The sequence below is a fragment of the Diadema antillarum genome, unplaced genomic scaffold (assembly GCF_040938485.1).
Source record: "Diadema antillarum isolate AM-2024a unplaced genomic scaffold, OU_Dant_1.0 seq00000898_RagTag, whole genome shotgun sequence".
In the NCBI taxonomy this organism is placed as follows: domain Eukaryota; kingdom Metazoa; phylum Echinodermata; class Echinoidea; order Diadematoida; family Diadematidae; genus Diadema; species Diadema antillarum.
The window spans coordinates 259,330-277,838 of NW_027271759.1; the positions used below are offsets into that span (position 1 = coordinate 259,330).

Sequence of the window (18,509 nt, forward strand, 5' to 3'; positions counted from 1 at the left end):
TGGTGGTGGTACACAATGGTGTAGAAAATACTTTAAAGACAATACTGCTTTGCAGTGGGTTAGTATCATACTAGTATGCTTGCCTTTCGTTTACTTTTATTATATTGTCATGCACAGTTGAGTATATTCAACAATTGATGCACGACTAACACACTATTTGCAGTTTCACAAATGAAGAGTTTGATCGCAAAACTGGTATTGAAGCACCATTAGCAAAAATTTTGAAGTCCAAGTCCATTATCATATCGTGCAACATAAATCCTTTCCAGTGATACCTCACTGGTGCATAACAGGAAATATTCTTGAAGTTACGATTAAGAATATTCCCTATTTTCTTATCATTTTCATTGTTTTATAGCAGTCTTAATCATACATATCTCAAAGTAACATCACTGGGAGTAATAGCTTGTTTTGTGATCAAACTCTTCAAATTAACACATTTGCCTTTTGGAAGCTGGTGGGTCTGGGGCATAGCCTATGGATTGTATTGCACAGTCCAGCATGAAATGACTTGAACAATATAATAACAATCACTTTGTCCGTGTTCCTCATCAGAAGAGATGAGTGTGTTGTCCATTATGCCTAAAATTTCTTTGCGATATAAAATTGTGCAATTTCAGGGTTCTTTCCAATAAGAGTTGACAATTCAGCTCATCAGTAGCTCTTCAATTTTCAACATGTACAGACAGATAAAAAGATATTCCACAGAAGAAAAAAGTCTCAAAAAGGCTTACGACAGAAATCTTTATTCAGATGTTAAGCACACGTTACTTTTGCACACCGTTAACTGATCATGGAAGAACATTTTGTGTGCCACTACCAATAGCAGACTATTTCCTGAGTTGTAACAAAAATGTTTCATCACAAATGTATTCCATCAGGTGACACAGTATCATGTGACTTTTTGAGGTCACATGATCTAGGCATGTACTGTCACGTGTAAAAGGTCTCTGTCTGGTCAGATGTATAGCTGGATTCCTTCTTAAAGAGGACTATTCACACCTCTGAATCAGCCATCATGCAGCAGGAATCTTCACCTCTATGACTCTGCATGATATCACATGATCTCATTCATATTGCCTCGGTGTCATGTGACTTTGTCCAGTACTGTCATTGGCTGCAGGCGGAATCAAAGCTTGCGGTCGACAGGCTGGCCTCTCTCAGCTGTTTGACCATGGCCCTGAGGTTCCCAATCTCCACGTCTTTGGCCTAGTCGTATCCAGGGATCAAAGATAGAGAATATAAAGCATGAGAGTGACAATGTCTGACTGACATTGTAGTTCAATATGAAACATTGCCTTCATACTCTGCCTACACATTAATTTATCTTTCTGTTAATCGCAGGATATCTCTCTCCATTTACATGTACATGTACATATATGTCTCTCACTTCCTAACTCATATCTCTCCATGTATTTTTCTACCTGTCTATCTTATATCTTCCTATAGTATCTACAATGTAATCCATCTATCTATCCCACTAACTATGCATCCAACCCTATATTTATCTCAGTCTGTATCTTTCAATCTATCAATCCATAATAGCTCCAATTTAATGCATGTTAGTTCAATTCCTAGCTTGCCACTGGGTTATGATTGATGTCATTCATTAGCTGTACAATGTAACTGTACTATATGAAAGCTTGGAAAAGGAAGATTTGTGCTAAATACTTTTAATGGATTTCTTTTTCTTTCTTTTTTCAAAGCCATGGAATAAAGTTTTGCTTTACTGAAAATCACACAGTGACCAACCTACAGTTGAAACGCTAAACTGGAAATGACCAATTTTCCTGCAATCTCCTACCTTACTGGTTCAAGACTATGGAATATTTGAAAGCAAAGTGAATTCTAGTATATTTGATTATAACAAATGAAAAATTTTCTTTGATTCGGTGCAGTGTTGTCACTGTTGAAAATAAGAACAAATACACTATGTTCACACTTGGAATGTCGGGAATGGTGGTTTACATTAAAAAATTTACAAGTTTCAAGGTGAGTTTAAACAGAGGAAAAACATACTGTAATGAAAAAAAAAAACAAAAACAACAACATGAGTGTGCAACATTCATGACCAAGTTCAATAAACTTTCACATCAAAGATACTGCAGTGTTAGTGCCAGTGCAGTGTTTAGGGCACAAACTCCACAAGTGAAAGGAGCAAATGGGATTGTTAACACGACATCATTAATGTATTAAAGAAACAAGTGAAACCACAGGTTAAAGAAACAATACAAACACACACGGTCATTGAAGGGCATGCATGAAAAAAAAAAAATGCAGTGAATATATTCATGGATTAATGGTTGCATTAGAAAAAGAAATATACAGTTGAACCTCTCGTATCCGGACATGTCGGGACCGGGGCTCATCCGGATAAGGGATTTGACCGGATACGGGAGACTCAATGCTTTATACATGTACATATACACTGTACATAGTAACATACACATGTACTGATGTAGCCCATTGTAGTACCACATGAAGTAATGTGTATACTGCAACCTTTTCATTGTTACACTCAGTAACAGACCCCAAAATAGAGGTTCGTGTTTGCAAGAATGAAATCACTTTCTTTCATAAATTCTTGGGATAATTTACCTAAATAATTATTTAGAAATGTATCAAGTACATGTAATTCATGTGTGTTTGTGTAGGAGTTCTCAAGGAGTTGGGAATCCCCCTTTCCTCCCGTAATTATAAAAAAAAAAATCACGGCGAGATTGCGTCCGTATAATAGAGAGATCCGGATAAAGGGAGGCCGGATAAGAGAGGTTCAACTGTACAAGTGAACAATATATTTCACTCTCATATGAATTTGTTTTGCTTTCTTGGTTTCATTTTGCTTCTTTGCTTCTTTGTTTTTTGTTTTGTTTTGTTTTTTAACGTCATAAAATAGATTGTTTGATAATTACAATACACACTACATAAACATACACTACGTACATCATCTACATTGTACAGTAGATTACTCGAAATAGAAAAACAAAACAAAAACTTGCAAGGGGACTGGGATAGAGTCAATACCATGAGAGAAATCCCTTGAGCTCATTTAAAAGCCAAGCTTTCATAAATTCAGATTTTCAGATAAATGGAAGAGCTTTCGAAGTTTTCATATTTCAACCATGTTCATTTTCTTTTCACTTTTTTTTTTTGGGGGGGGGGAGGAAGGGGGGCTAGAAGACGGCTAGAAACACTGTGCACTGTGTTGTAAACTGCTGCTATTGCTACATCCCTTTCTCCTTGTGGTATACAATTGATTTTGAGTAGTTGTTATGAACAAACCCAATGATATTGTTTAGGATTAGTGAAAGCAATTTGGTGTGCAAGGTAATATTTGATAATGGGAGTATGAAAAAGCTAACTTTGGCTTTTAAGTATACTTAGAAGTCCATGAATTCTTGTACACAAGATATTTATATGACAGAACCAAGAAATTAAAATGATAAACAATGTGTGAATAAGGTGTGTCCATCAAGAGAATGAACAACAATCTTATTTTTAAATTCCCTTCAGCAGCAATTCATATGTATGTGACATATTCTCATACTTTTTATGGGCAAGACATTCTTACCTTGGTCCTTTTGTTGTTGAAGTCTACTCTTTCTTTTTGTTTTGAACAACACTATGACTCTTTATTACGTACACATGAACTAATTGTCTGCAGAAGGTGATTGGGTTTTTATAGCCTCAACAATTGTAAGAGTGTAAGAATCTACCCCCCAAAAATATCACATATTCAAAAGTCAAAAACATGTGGAAATACATGATTCTGGTGCGGCATTGTTGCTGTGTAAAACAAATCTCACAGCAATGGGGTGCTTTATGCTGAATCTATGATTTTTTTTTTTTTTCATGAAGACTGCACAAAAATGGCAAAGATGTGTGCATGAGATACATGAATGCGGTTTGAAAGCTCGTGTTGATTAATCACTTCACACCACCAAGGATATTCCAATGCAATTTATACCTGCATCTGAACTTGCAAAAACTGAGATTCCAACTGAATGTCCCTCCGAACATCGGACAGGATGGACTGTCTCACCTACAAACATAATGGAACAGCCCATTACACAGATGTTAGTGCATCATGCCATGGCAACATAAATCTGGACTGGTCAAAAAAAAAAAAATGGAAACAAAAAGTTAGCAAATTAAGACAAAAAAGAGTTATTACATGACAGAAATTGAATGAAATGAGAACAGCTGCGGTAAAGTTTGAATGTTGCGTTAATGAAAAGAAGACTGATTGTTGAAAACTGTTAAACTACAATGCTCCGGGAAAGACAAAGTACAGGAAGACAAGATACAAAAAAAGACAGGGCAAAGAGAGAAATCAGCACTTTTCTGTCAGAAAAGCAAATACATGTATATTAGAAAGTGTGAGCATTCTCAGGGTTTTCTTCTTTTTTTTTGTAATATACATTACAAGAATCTCAATGAGATGATGACTACAGATGTTAGTAAAAATCTTGTTTCACTCAGTATTATTGTAAAAAGAGAAAAATGAGAATGACAAATTATTCTGCAAAGAACATAAGGAGATTACAAATTGCATTAAAAGGTATTATCACTATTTGCAAAAAAAAAATATGGTAAAAAAAGTTCTTGAAATCTCCATGTGTTATCTTGGGAAAAGTGTTCCTCTTGAAGAAAAAGATTGAATGGCTGTTAAAGAAGGATGAAAGACGATGAAATAACTTGTGAGGGAAGTCAGATCAGATATTTTGAGATTTCTTCTCTGCACCATGTTAAATTCAACTGATATTCCACTGGTTAGATATTTCATATTATTTGCCTGATTTCCCTAGAATCTTTAACCCTAAAAGGGCTGGGGGGGGGGGGGGTTGAATCACCCCCCTCAACTTTTTTTGCGACCATTCTGCCGTGCAAATTTTTTTAAAGCGCCGTTCGCTGACTTTTTACTTTCAAGTCTTGCACATCTTATGACACCAAAAAATCGGACATACCGTTACGACGCTGCACGACCTTTTGTATATGCTTGTCAGACAGAAAGTGGCTCAAAAACGGGATTTTGTGTACAAAGTCTGATGCAAAGAGTTTTCTCACCTTATTCAAAAAGATATGATTTTCACTTTCAATGGCTACAATCAATTAATTTTAGCACAATTATGCTTAAAATAGGTTCTGTAATAAATTTTGTGGAAAAAAAATGAAAAAACAAAAGGTCAAAAAAACAAATAAAATACATAAGAAATTCATAAAACAATAGAATACATAAGAAATTAACTTTGATACCAAATTTATTTTCCAAGTACATTGTTAGGAATGCTACAAGGAAAAATGTCACCAAAAATTAGGATGCCATTAGCTTTATTTTCTGAATTAGAGCAAAATCTATGATTTCATGCATACTAATTAATATAAAATATGAAAAAAGAAAAATTCAATTTTTTCTTTTATTGGTAGATTACGCAACAGGTAATGCATATGCCAATTTTCAGGCCGATTGCGTGATCCACGGCTGAGATCTTGGGGGGGGGGGGGGGGGGGGAGTTGGGGGGTTGAATCAACCCTCCCCCAGCCATAGAACAGGCCAAAAAGCCCGGCCTGGTTAGGGTTAATACCTGCCAGTATTGTTTTAGTCAAAATGAACATCAAAATTGTGCATATTGCATATGTCCCCTTGATAATTCAAAGACATCTTTATCTTTTCTATTAACTATCTCATGAGAAACACATAATGCAGAACCAAACAAACAAACAAACTATGAGATGAAATGTGAATACCCCATTATACCATCTGCCTGACTAAGGTTGGATTTTGTCTTGGATAGATTAAGCACCCTCCACAATGAAGATGACGAAGAAACAAGATGTTGGCATGAGAGTCTTTCCGGTGGGAGAGAAATACAAGTCAGAAGCTGCTTACCTCCTTGATCGCCGTGGCAACATCCCTCCTAGCCTGGCTCCGCATCTGCCTCAGGTCACTCCGCGTTCTGACCAGCTCGTCGACCAGCTCTCGATGGGTCATGACCTGGGGAAAGGTCAGGTCCTCGAGGTCGCTGATCTCTAGGGGCAAACCACGTCCGTCCATCTCCTCGGCAGCGCCTTCATCCATGGCAAACTCCGCCCCTTTGTTGGGAGATCGTGGCGGAGTGGGCGGATTGTCCAGGGAGTCCAGTTCCTCCAGGAGAGTGCGCAGTGTCGTCTGTTCCCTGAGAAGGTGGACCATCTCACACATGACCTGGGTTAGGCTTGGTGACCAGAGGTTTTCTCCATCTAAGAGTTGGTCCTATTTGTCCATTGGTGAGAACAAGGGGAAACAGAAAGCGCTCCAAACACCTGCTGAATACTTAGAATTTCCATGTTGGGTAATAAGAGCTACCCCTAAGTAGAAAAATGGGCGAATGGTGCTAACCCCTCGTGGTTTGCCCCAGATGACTAGCAACAGGTAGCAAATGGTATTTAGTGGGCACATTGTGCCATACAAGAAGAAGAAGAGTGCACTACAATTCTAATATTCTTTCACATTTTTTCCATCCAGGGACATAGAAAATGCCTATATATACAAATTAACACCACAGAGTTGGGGAGAAAAAAAAGACCATCATTCTAATGTGCCTGGTCCAAACGGAAATATTCCCAGTCTAATTACACCAACTTTGGCAACTTGATTAGCCTTGCAAAGTGACATAAAAACAAGTATCAGGGAAACAAGCATTTCACTGCACAAGATGGGAGAATGAAAAAAAAAAAAATTATTATGTGGAAGCGGAATGAAAAAAAATCCTCATATTTTACTTTCACTAATCGCTAGTACATGTACATCACCCCTACTGTATGTCCAACATAAGATTCGGTCAAATGTTACTGGCTAACATATACTTGAATACATGGGACTAAAAACAGTACATGCATGTCAAATGCTAATGTCCAATATTTTGATGTCTCACCTCCTCTGAAGTTACCACAGAATGGTACTTCTCCCTCAAGGATTTCTCCAATCGAGAGATTTCATCCTTAATCTGATGACGAACAGTTGACAAGCTTTTGAGGTCATCCCTGAGTTTGAGAATGCAGAGAGACAGGGAGAGAGAGACATAAATGTCGGATAAAACATGCTTCTTGAATAAAGTATACAAAGAGACAAATCCTATTCAGGGGATACTAGTTTGTTTTCATAATCTATTTTCCTAACATTGTCAATGCTTGGAAGATTTGTGAAATGGGGTAGTCCTGATGAAGAGTAATATACCTGTAATCACAGAGACTGCTAAACAAACGAACAGGAAGTCAGATTCCTTGGTCTTTCGACAATATTTGGGGGAGCTTTTACATTAAGTTGCAGGATCCATTTCCCTGAAATTGTCAATGCTACGAAGATTTAAGAAATGGGGTAGTCCTTATTAAGAGTAATATACCTATAATCACAGAGACTGCAAAACGTACCAATAGGATACGAGGTAACAGATTCCTTGGTCTTCCGACAATCTTTGTTGGAGCTTTTACATTAACCCGTTAACCCTTTGAGGACGGGTGAATTTTACTACAACACGCCTTTTCCATAGACACTTGCCCGGGTATACTCGGGACCTATCCTAAACGGTTTAAAGAACGAGTCCTGAGTATACTCAGGCAGGTGTCCATGGGAAATGCATGTTGTAGCAAAATCAGCCCGTCCTCAACGGGTTAAGCTGGAAACCTTGATATGATCTCAGAATTCTTTGTAATGTTTTGGCTAAAAAACCATCACAACAAAAATGTGATCATAAAGTGTCCCAAATAAACCTACGACTTAATGCATAACACATCATGACTAACCCTAAAAAGATGAGATGGAGGCCGTTTACGCCCCCTCTTCCACATAAACTGCGGTCACGTTGTCATGCAAAAAAAAAAGAAAAAAGAAAAAAAAAAAGAAAAAAAGGATGACTTTAAATGCACACAAAGTGTAACTCACCTCTCCTCCCTGCTAAGGGTGTGGCCAACATCCTGGTAGAGGCGAGAAGACCAATCTTCCAGCTCCTCCAAGTCCCGGTGATACCTGACTAGCGCCCTCTGGAGGAGCTTCAAGTCCTCCACTGCCTCCTGACCAATCAAAACAGAGGTTTCTAAATTTGTTAACCTGTTTATAATACCTACTGTATACGGAATATATTTTGCGGGTTATTATTTTTGCAAATTTCGTGAGTCGAGTGCTATTCGTCAATTTAACAACACACCACAATACCAACGTTATTCACTGACATGAACAAGACAAAATTAGATGTTGTACTAAGCACATGGCTTAAAGGGGTCGTATAGTTTTAGTTGAGACCTAATTTCAAGTTTCTAATATTTTTTGGTGAGATAATGAGAAACCTCTTATGAAATATGAAAGACCATGTAATTCCATGAGGAATTCAACGTTTATTTGCTGAAAATTGGTTTTGAAATGGCTGAGATATCCAAAACAGAGCGATTCTAATAAAGTGTTGGACCCACCTTTTATTACGATCGCTTTGTTTTACTTTGTTTTTGGATGTTTCAGTCATTCCAAACCGGATATTCATCAAATAAACTTTGAATTCCTCTTAAAATGGTATGCTCTGTACTATTTCATAAGTGTTTTCTTCGTAACTCGCAAAAAGTTAAAAGCCCAATTCTCACCTCCACCAATACTGTACCATCCCTTTAAACACTACCAGGTCCATTGTCAAATGCCATTACTTTCAATATCCTTACACTCTACACAGCATGGCAGAAAGAGAGACAATGTTTATGGTACATGGCATTATATTTTTTTTTGTGTTGTTATTTTCACAAATTTTGTAAGTCCACTGATATGTCCAAAATTAGCAACATACAGTGTACAGCTGTACCAGAATATTACTTTGGTATAGCATACAAGCACAATGTATATGGGTCATTCCATGAAGTTGGGTACACAAAGTGTGACATGAGGCTCAAAATTTCAAAACTAATGCAGAGCTTAGTTATTGTCATCTCAAGAAACATAGATACATGGAGTATATCAAACAAACTATTAGAAGTTTGAATCTTGCAGCGTAGCCACTACACATCATCACACATTCAAGATAACGCCCACTTGTTTCACATGTAACAGGGACACCAACCTTCCAATTTGATCTGAAGAAAATCTGCTTTTTCTCTTAGTTTGCCACAAGATATTTATAAATCAAGAAATATTTGGAAAGTATGTTGTGACTCTTTCCACACCAGCAACAGCAAAAAATACCAATCGAAAGTTAAAAATTTTAAAAATCCTACAACATTTTCTTATTAGAAAGGTCTGCAGACAGTTTTAGGGGTCAATTTTGAAATTCAATCTTAATGTAAATATATCTTTGAAATGCTGCACAACTAATACTGGAAACAGGGTGAAGTATAAGAGGACATGCTAATGCCTAAATAGGATCAGAAAATGAAAAGGTTAACAAATACAAAAAGACTCTATTTTCCCAAAACCTTGTTTGAGGTTTCACATGTAACGATTACACAAAGATTCCGGTGTCCTGTTACATGTGAAACACTGAAACATAGTCCTTTTTGTTAATATTCTTTGAAATGAAGCATGAATAATTCAGGAAATATGGTGAGCCATAGGGGGACATGCTAATGTTTATAAGATCAGAAAATAAATATGCAAAATGACATACAAAAATGACTACTTTGCCCAAAACTTCATTTACGGTTTCACATGTAACAATTACACAGATTTTCTGGTGTCCTGTTACATGTGAAACACTAAAATAGTGTCCTATTTGTTAATATTCTTTTAAATGTAGCATGAATAATAAAGGAAATAGAGTGAAGCATAAGAGGACAGGTTGATGTTTAAATAAGATCGGAGAGTAAAGATGCGGACATACAGAAAATGACTATTTGCCCAAACTTCATTTTAAGGTTTCACAGGTAACAATTACACAGAGATTATGGTGTCCTGTTACATGTGAAACAATAAATTTGTCTCTCGATTTATAAGACTTTCAACATTTTTAAATTTCAAGTAATGACTGAGAATAATTATATAAAGATATATATAAGAATTTTATTCTTATAATTATAATGTATTTGTCCCAAAGTTTATTTGGTGGTTTCACATGTAACAAAGACACCAAGATACCGGTGTCCCGTTACATGTGAAACACTAAAATAGTGTCCTATTTGTTAATATTCTTTTAAATGTAGCATGAATAATAAAGGAAATAGAGTGAAGCATAAGAGGACAGGTTAATGTTTAAATAAGATCGGAGAGTAAAGATGCGGACACATATACAAAATGACTATTTGCCCAAACTTCATTTTAAGGTTTCACATGTAACAATTACACAAAGATTCTGGTGTCCTGTTACATGTGAAACAATAAATTTGTCTTTCGATTTATCAGACATTTTTAAATTTCAAGTAATGACTGAGAATAATTATATAAAGATATATATAAGAATTTTATTCTTATAATCATAATGTATTTGTCCCAAAGTTTATTTGGTGGTTTCACATGTAACAAAGACACCAAGATACCGGCGTCCTGTTACACGTGAAACATCAAATTGCTAGTTTTACTCAAATAATGCATGTATCTCATTATTTTTGTTTGATTTTCTTCAAGAACAGCTTTTAATTGAACAAAAATAAGCAATCACATGGATAATTTTAATTAATTACAATCGTTTACCCTTCTTTGAAAGATTATCTTTCCTCCTACACAATGTACAGATTACAGAAAACTTGATGCATGTAGTCTGGGTAGGCTCAAATTTAATGTGCATGCCTATCACAATGACATATTGAACGACAGAATTATAATTTTATTCATTAATTCAAAATGAAATTCCCAATATCTTCAGATTTTGTTACAACTCATATTCACATTTTCTTGCATGTTACCTTACTAATATTTTTGGCACTCCAGTTCTTGTATTGGTTTATCAATGCGTTTTCAAGTTACAGTGACTTTTATATTTACATCCATATTCTTGCATGTACATTATATTGATACTATTTTATTACAATACTTTTAATTTTAGTCACATAGTGCCTGCATTTTGCTTTTGTTCAAGTTTTGAAGTTATTACAGGAATTCTAACTTTGAATTTCTTTGCCATCACCGTTGTGATGAACACTACATTTTTTAATACAGGGGAATCTTGTTATAAAGAACAGTAGAACACTGATCTGACGAACTCCACTACTACAATGTAATCTTTCTTGTCCCACTTCTTTGTATTCTTTTGTGTTACTAGTAGAACATATTTACAATATAACACACTAATTTATATGGTCTTAAGGACCTCACTATAATGAAGTTCCCTATACTCATAATACTTATGTATAATAGCCCTGATACTATCAAGGATTCAATACAGCAATCTAACTTTGATGGTCCCAAGAAATTTAAGAATCTTGTTCTCGGTTCCCCTGTATTGTTAACTTGTGTCATTCTATTTAGTATTAAAGTAATGTCACATAAAAACTTGATTTCTGATTAGCATACAAATATCAATTCTATTAAATGAATTAAAAATTAAGTTCCTAAACCATGAATTATAACAATATCTTGTTGATTTAAGATTTTCCTGTTTCTCATGAGTTGTCAACAGTTTTTTATATGAGCATGTGTGTTTGTTTTTCAATCAATGTTTTGATTCAGAATTCAAACTTCATTTTTCACATGAAAAATTCCAAATAACCCATACTTTCATTTGCATTTTGTTCTAGTTGAGGCCACATGCTACTAGCTCCTCAGCTGATGACTGCAGCGCAGTCCTGCACGTCTACACTAGTGCTGTAGTAAAAAGGTTAACAAAGCAGTAACCAAACCGTCTTTGGTCAAAATGGTTTGGGTTTGGATAACTGTTTTGATTCTCATTATGTTCTGAAAATATTATTACAAATAGAATTACGAGTAAAATTATCACTATAAATATTACCTGCAAAATAATGAAGGAATATGTACAACCTGTATAAAAATTTGTACATTATATGACCGAAACACAACCATATTTTTGAAGTAGGTTAACTGGGTTTTAAAATAACCGAATACTACAGCACTAAGACTCTACACTGAATGATGTGCAGGAGATCCTGGCCAGTAGTGCCTCATAACATAAAAGGATCGAAACAGCTTCGGCATTTGCTAATTTTAATATCTTTCATGGGAAGAATGAAAAAAGGCAAACATACAATGGAATGAGATACGGAAGGTGAATTTTCACCATTAAACATTGTATTTTATTCCTTACATATACTCTTCCAATAAAACATTTTAGAAAATTTGAAGAATGCCAAAGCTGTCCTGAGGCTGTTTTAATTCACATATACATGTTCCTGTTCTAAAATGCAGCATCCTGTCCTACTAATCCTATTCTTCAAGATTGATGAATGTGTCGATTCTAGTTGCCAGTGAACGAAAAGTGTTTTCTTCAAATCCAAGATGTCTTGAGGACACAGGAATTGGTGGAGAGGGGAAGATGGCAAAGATCCCAGTTCTCCGAATCCAGTCTTGCTCCGGTTTGTCTGGCCAAGAGTACTTGTTATCACCCTTATTGAGTAAGAAGTTGATATGTGCATCTTCTCCTTTCAGCTCCAGGACTTCTCCGACCCACCACGTCTTACCATATACAACGGCAACAAAATCCCCAGTTTGAAGGTCCTGAGTTTGGCGATAAGCTGTATATATGAATAAAGATAAAATATCTAAAATTATAAAGTAACAATGCTTTTGCAAAATAGAAGAAAACTGTCACCAATAGACAATTCTCAGATAACCAGTACTGCACGTAACATAATCAGTAAAAGGATCTCCAGTGATCTTTAATATGAAAGAAGACATACATCCTCCTGCATTCAGACATAGTTATTCTGAAAGAGAATTTTGATCCACAGAAAAACTCATTTGAACAGAATTGAACTGGTATGTCTCTCCATAAATCTTGTAACAGCCTCCCTAAATATGCATAAAGTGGAGGTGTGATTAACTTGTTGGGAAAAAAATATCCCTTCACATGTACATAATATATTGCATGTGCAATTGGGTATATTAACTTTAAACATAAATAACACAGACATTTTGGGACTAGAATTGGGTGCAGGTGAGCATGTGTCCCACGTGTGTGTTCATGCTGACTCCATGCTGTAAGTGCACGTGGATACATACGCATTGCAGTGGGTGAGGTCACTGAGGTGTTTAAGTGCACATCAGTATTTTGGTGTGGGTGGACTTAAGCGTTAAAAATGGGGACATTTGCAGGTGTGTGTTCATTTGTGAGGTATGTATAAATGTGTGTGTGTGCGCATGTGTTTGGGTTCATGCTGGTGGGGTTCCAATCCATGTGCGCTATGATTGTTAAAACCTAAATTGCCAAGAACATCAATACATGTGCAGGGACCAATTTCAATGATTAGAACAAGTAAAATCTTAAGTACATTTGTTAACATTATACCACTTGCCATTTTTTTCCTTTGTATATCAGAAAATTTGAAATGATTTCTATGCTTCAGTGCATGATAGTAAATTATTTGAATCTTGAATTGAACTTTGAAAGTTGAGATGTAAAAAATAATTTTTACAAACCTGTAACATGAACCCGAGTGCCAGCAGTAGATGGCGAGTGAGAAGTAGGGAGTTCCATGTGAAGCTGTGTGTCACACGTTGACGAGTGAGAGGTTTGGTCTTCAACATGAAGCTCAGTACCAGTAGACAGCAAGTTAGAAGTTGGGACTTCAACGGGAAGCTGTCTGTCAGACGTAGAAGGCGGGTGGGAAGTTGGAACACCTATGACCACGTTATCTGTGAAAGTTGAAGATTATACATAAAAAAGACCTTAATGGTAGACAATGACTTTTGCATGAAATTTGTCAGAATTAGTGGGAACACTACAGTATTCAAGCAGACAATATTGTGAAACCTCTGTGCAACTTTATTTATGGAGTTAAGTTGAAAACTATGATTCAAATTATTTTGGTATATTTATTATAAGGCCTTACATTTATTCTAGACTTAGTCTACCTTTTACAGACCTGTTTGATCGATTGATCATGTTCATGGTATATTTTATCACTAAAAATACAGCAAAAAGAAATAAGTGAATTCTTTACTATGACATTCGTATACCTACTGACATTATTATTTGGATTTTAAGTATTATATTACAGTCCCCGAACGATAAATGCACTGTTGTTGCTTGAATGCCGACTACACTACAACTGTTATCTTTTGAATTCTACACAACTTTTGATTTCGAAATTTCACAGATATTGCCCAAATACTAATATCTTTGGTTTCAAACAATGATTGGGGCATTTTGTGGGCTCTGCAAAAGGCATTGGCTACCTTAAATGTTTCATCCGAGGGACAAATAAACTGTTTTTCATATCGCCAAAATTAACTCCCTAATATAAAAAAGGGTTGAAGAAAACATAAACAGCGATATTACTGATTTGTACAAACCGGTAACATGCAGTTGTTTCACAGGTGAAGAGGAAGGGGAGGATTCGCTTTCCCAGTAATCATCTGCATCAGTCATGGAAGACGGGCCGTCAGCATCCAAGTCATCATCTGCAACAGTCATGGAAGACGGGTCTTCAGTATCACCTGTATCTGTAAAGAACACCTCACACTTACACAATTTTGCTGTTGTACCACTCTGTAACGAACAAAAACATTGGTCTATCCAAAGAAAAATATGTACAGATAGTGCGCACATATTTAACTCTGTAGTATAGAACAACATTTGGTCATCGTGGCAGCGTATGGCAAGACAATGGTGTAATGTGCAGCAGCAATTCATGAGTTATAAGTTTAAGAACATCTTTCAAAAACCCTGGACTTACAGAAATATATGTTAAAGGCATTGGTTAACAATGAATCCAGTTGAAAAAAATCTGAGCTACATGGTCCCACGTGCTACTAGTAAATCTGATATAGTGTAGAAATGAAGCCCTGCAAAAATTGCTGTGAAAATGATAATTTAAATACTACTGCAAAAATGTAAATTTGCAATGACTGTTTTACGATGCTCAAATTTCCCCATTGGCTATAGTGTTGAATAAACTGTTACTGAAATGGTTCATTCTTTATTCATAGAAATCTGGATAGTGAAGGCAGGATTTTCAAAACTTTTATATTCTTGGCCGTTTATTCATCCACTTGAACATTGTTACACTGCTTAGACATCGCAGTTGTACAATTTTTTAAATCGACCCACAATATTAACCACTGACTTTAAAACAACCAATGAATAAGATGGGTCTGTTTGAAAACTTTCTGCTTGGATCACAAATAACTAGCATTAGTCAATAATACTAAATGAATATATATATTGGCAACCTTCTAGGTAAATATTAAGGTTAATTTAGTTCTTACCATGAGATGTCTCAATCGTAGCAGCAAACAGCTTTTCACTTTTCCAGTCATCTACAGTCCCTCTGCTGTCACACTGCTGATTCCCGAGAACACAGCCTTTACAGAAACAAGACAGGTTCCTTGTCCACAGCCGTCCACTGCTTTCACCCTTTACACAGTGCAGTTGCCTGGTGCCCTTGATGGTCTGGACGTCCTTGTGATCTCTGTTGTGATTCATTTCCTCTACGAAGAACACTTTCCGTTGAAAGTGGAGACATTCGGCTTGGCTTGGTTGTATTGTCAATTCATCTTGGCAGAACTCATATACATCTTTTGCATTGTTCATTACTTTACGCCCAGAACTAATAGCTAATGAAGCTTGTCGTTTCACAACAGCCGTTTCCCCATCGCTCGGACCTTTCCCATGTCTGGCACCAAAATAGTGATGCTCTACTGGAACTTGGTAATGTTGCTGTGCAAGAGCAATGTCCTTGAATGGTCCTCTACTTTTGTATTGGGCTGCACATTGATCTGTAAATCTGATGATCTTGTCAATTTCCATGTTTTGCCGGAGATGCTGTACTGCCTGTGACATGAACTGGTGCACTGCATGATATGTATGTCGATTATCGCCTGTTATGAAGACGAGTGACTCCTGCATTGTCTCATCACATGTTGGACATCTGTGATAGCAAACAATAGGGTGGATTGTGACGTTTGTGTGATACCAATGTGCGCTTTGTATTTCGTCTTGGTACTTGCATACAAAGTTCTCTGCAAAGTCCAAGACCATGACGACCCAGTTGTTTGGCATGTCCTTGGTAAGTGTAGCAAACTGCTGAGATTGCCAAGACGCACTATGCAGATGCTTACTGATAGTGACCGTCTCCCCTTCAAGTTCCTCCAGACATTGAGATACTGTCCCGTCGTTGGTGACAATCTGTTGCTTGGTGATCGTCTTCCCATTCTCGTCCACTCTGACCCGAATCCATTTCTTCCATGTCATATGCTTAGGGCCGTGTTTTTCCACCAGCGGTCTCAGGTAAGATCTCAACAATTTGGGACCACATTCTTTGCATTTCCTCTCGGAGCAATGTCGCATGTACGTCTTCGCTCCTTCAGACTTGGGACACATTGTGACGCGATTCACTGAGTGAACGCCATCAAAGAAGGACTTCATTCCGTAACTGTGTGCTAAATTATTAATTGCTGTTGCCTTCAACTCAATATTTGTGCAGTATTCGCACAAACATGCCCTGAATTTGATTGATCCTTGGAGCTTTACATGATGTGGCCGGAGGCTGTAGAATGTTTTTGCACCTACTTTCATGTCTGGATTCTGTGATTTGAACTTCAAGAACAAAGCCGCCACTGACTGTTGAAGATATCGAATATTTTTCATGGTCTTCATGGATACCATTTTCTTATCAGGCAGGTCGATGGCTGATTCTTCGTAGAACGAGATGACTGCGCTTGCTACCTCTGGGGACAGCTTTCTCTTGTCGTGCATTTGCTTCTTCTTGCTTGCCGAGGAGATGATCTTGCGGCCCATCTGCAAGAGAGCCGATCCTTTTTTCTGAAGTCGGTACTTGCTCAAGATCTTTAGTGATGCAGCAATATTCCTTCTTTTTTCTAGGTCTTTCTTCTTCTTGCTCCTCTTTAGTCTGCCCATTTCCTCACTAATGCTTGATGTCAGGAGATTTTGGACTTCATGATGGGCATCCTCAAGGCCAGTGTGCATTCCTCTCTTCTTCAGTGCTGCACGCTTTTTTGGAGAGGACTTCTGAAATAGATCTATCATCGTAGAAACACACTTTTCTCGGTCTTGTGGCATAAATGCCCTTACTCTCTCCAAACTTTTTCTTCTAGCCGAAGAACTTCTCACGTCACATCCTGCAGATGAGAGTTTCTTGCGAGTGACTTCCAACTCCGCATGTTTCTGATCGAATGCCTCTGCAATTTCTTTCAAACGTTCCTCTTCTTTCTTTAGCTCTGCTTCTCGAGCCTTGAGCTTCTGCGATTCAATCCACATAAGCTTTTCTTTTTCTTTTTTCTGCTTGTATTTCTCTCGTCGCATTGCGTTGTATTGCTCATGTTCTTCTTTTGACATTGCTGCTCGTCTCTCTCGCTTCTTTCTTGCCTGTGCTTGTAATTTTTCTTTTTGCCTTTTGTCTTGAGCTCTGGTGCTAGGTGTTTGTTTCATTTTGTTTGATTGAAGCCGTAGTTGCTCCTCCTTTTTCTTTGCTCTCATTTTCCTCATTCGCAGAGCTGCAGTCGCATTACACCGCTTCTTTTGTTCTAGGAACTTTTCAGACTTTTCCTTCTCTTCAGTGGAGATATTTCTCTTCTTTAAGGTGGACTCCGCTAGGGACATTTCGATCCTCTGTAACTTGTTATATTCCGCAGCTTTTTTCAACAATTTTGTGTATTCTTGTGGGTTGTTGGCCTTCAACTTATGTCGCCACTTTGTTGTTCGGGAAGCAGCTTCATTACTGTTTACTAACTTTACTGTTGACTGTTTTTTTGAGGGCTTCCGGGCCTCCGAATCAATACTACATCGCAACCGAAGATGGAAAGGCTTTTTCTTAGCCATGTCTATCGGTGTTTAACCAGCCTGAACTTGAAGTAATCATAAGTTGGAAGGAGGGGGGGGGGGGCTGTAGGGGGGAAAAGACAACATTAAAATTAAAATAAAATTAAAACTGAAATGTAGTTCAAATATGATTTGCAGATTACAATATATATTCTGGCAACCTTCTAGGTAAATATGAACACTACATTTTTTAATACAGGGGAATCTTGTTATAAAGAACAGTAGAACACTGATCTTTATATCGAGTTTCCACTGTACCTCAAATTTATATTGGGTTGTATATTAATGGCATTATTTGAATTGTATTTTGAAGGGTGCCCTCTGCGATTAAATGGTCATTTTTAAACTTAGAAACACTAGCGAAGTAAACTTCATGTGCAAATTTTGCCGTTTGTAAGATAGACAGAGACTAGTGTCATATTAGTAGTAACTTGTATGGTTGAGGGCCCCTAGTTTCGGTAAACTAGCGATTGTCAGCCTCCTTAGTGAAATATTTTATTTTCTAAATGACCTAAAATTTAGCTCAGAATGTGCTATAAATCCTGCATATTGACATCGTGTTGTCACACTCTCGATGAGGTCATCCCATACGGAAATATCGTCGAGAAT

The 18,509-nt window shown here is 37.0% G+C and overlaps 2 protein-coding genes across 2 annotated transcripts; both read right to left on the minus strand.

The window, feature by feature from the left end:
- Window positions 1-870: 870 nt before the first annotated feature.
- Window positions 871-8,667, minus strand: LOC139741037 (uncharacterized). Its single transcript, XM_071651627.1, has 6 exons — window positions 8,646-8,667; window positions 7,922-8,099; window positions 6,915-7,023; window positions 5,891-6,253; window positions 3,968-4,042; window positions 871-1,209 (listed from the first exon to the last, which is right to left on the minus strand). Exons 1-6 carry the CDS (start codon window positions 8,665-8,667, stop codon window positions 1,111-1,113), a joined length of 846 nt encoding a protein of 281 aa, XP_071507728.1. The 3' UTR covers window positions 871-1,110.
- Window positions 8,668-10,412: 1,745 nt separating this feature from the next.
- Window positions 10,413-17,130, minus strand: LOC139741029 (uncharacterized). The gene is made up of 4 exons (XM_071651618.1): window positions 15,329-17,130; window positions 14,414-14,563; window positions 13,538-13,753; window positions 10,413-12,633 (listed from the first exon to the last, which is right to left on the minus strand). The coding sequence occupies exons 1-4, from the start codon at window positions 17,106-17,108 to the stop codon at window positions 12,326-12,328; spliced, it is 2,454 nt and encodes an 817-aa protein (XP_071507719.1). The 5' UTR covers window positions 17,109-17,130; the 3' UTR covers window positions 10,413-12,325.
- Between the last annotated feature and the right edge of the window lie 1,379 nt (window positions 17,131-18,509).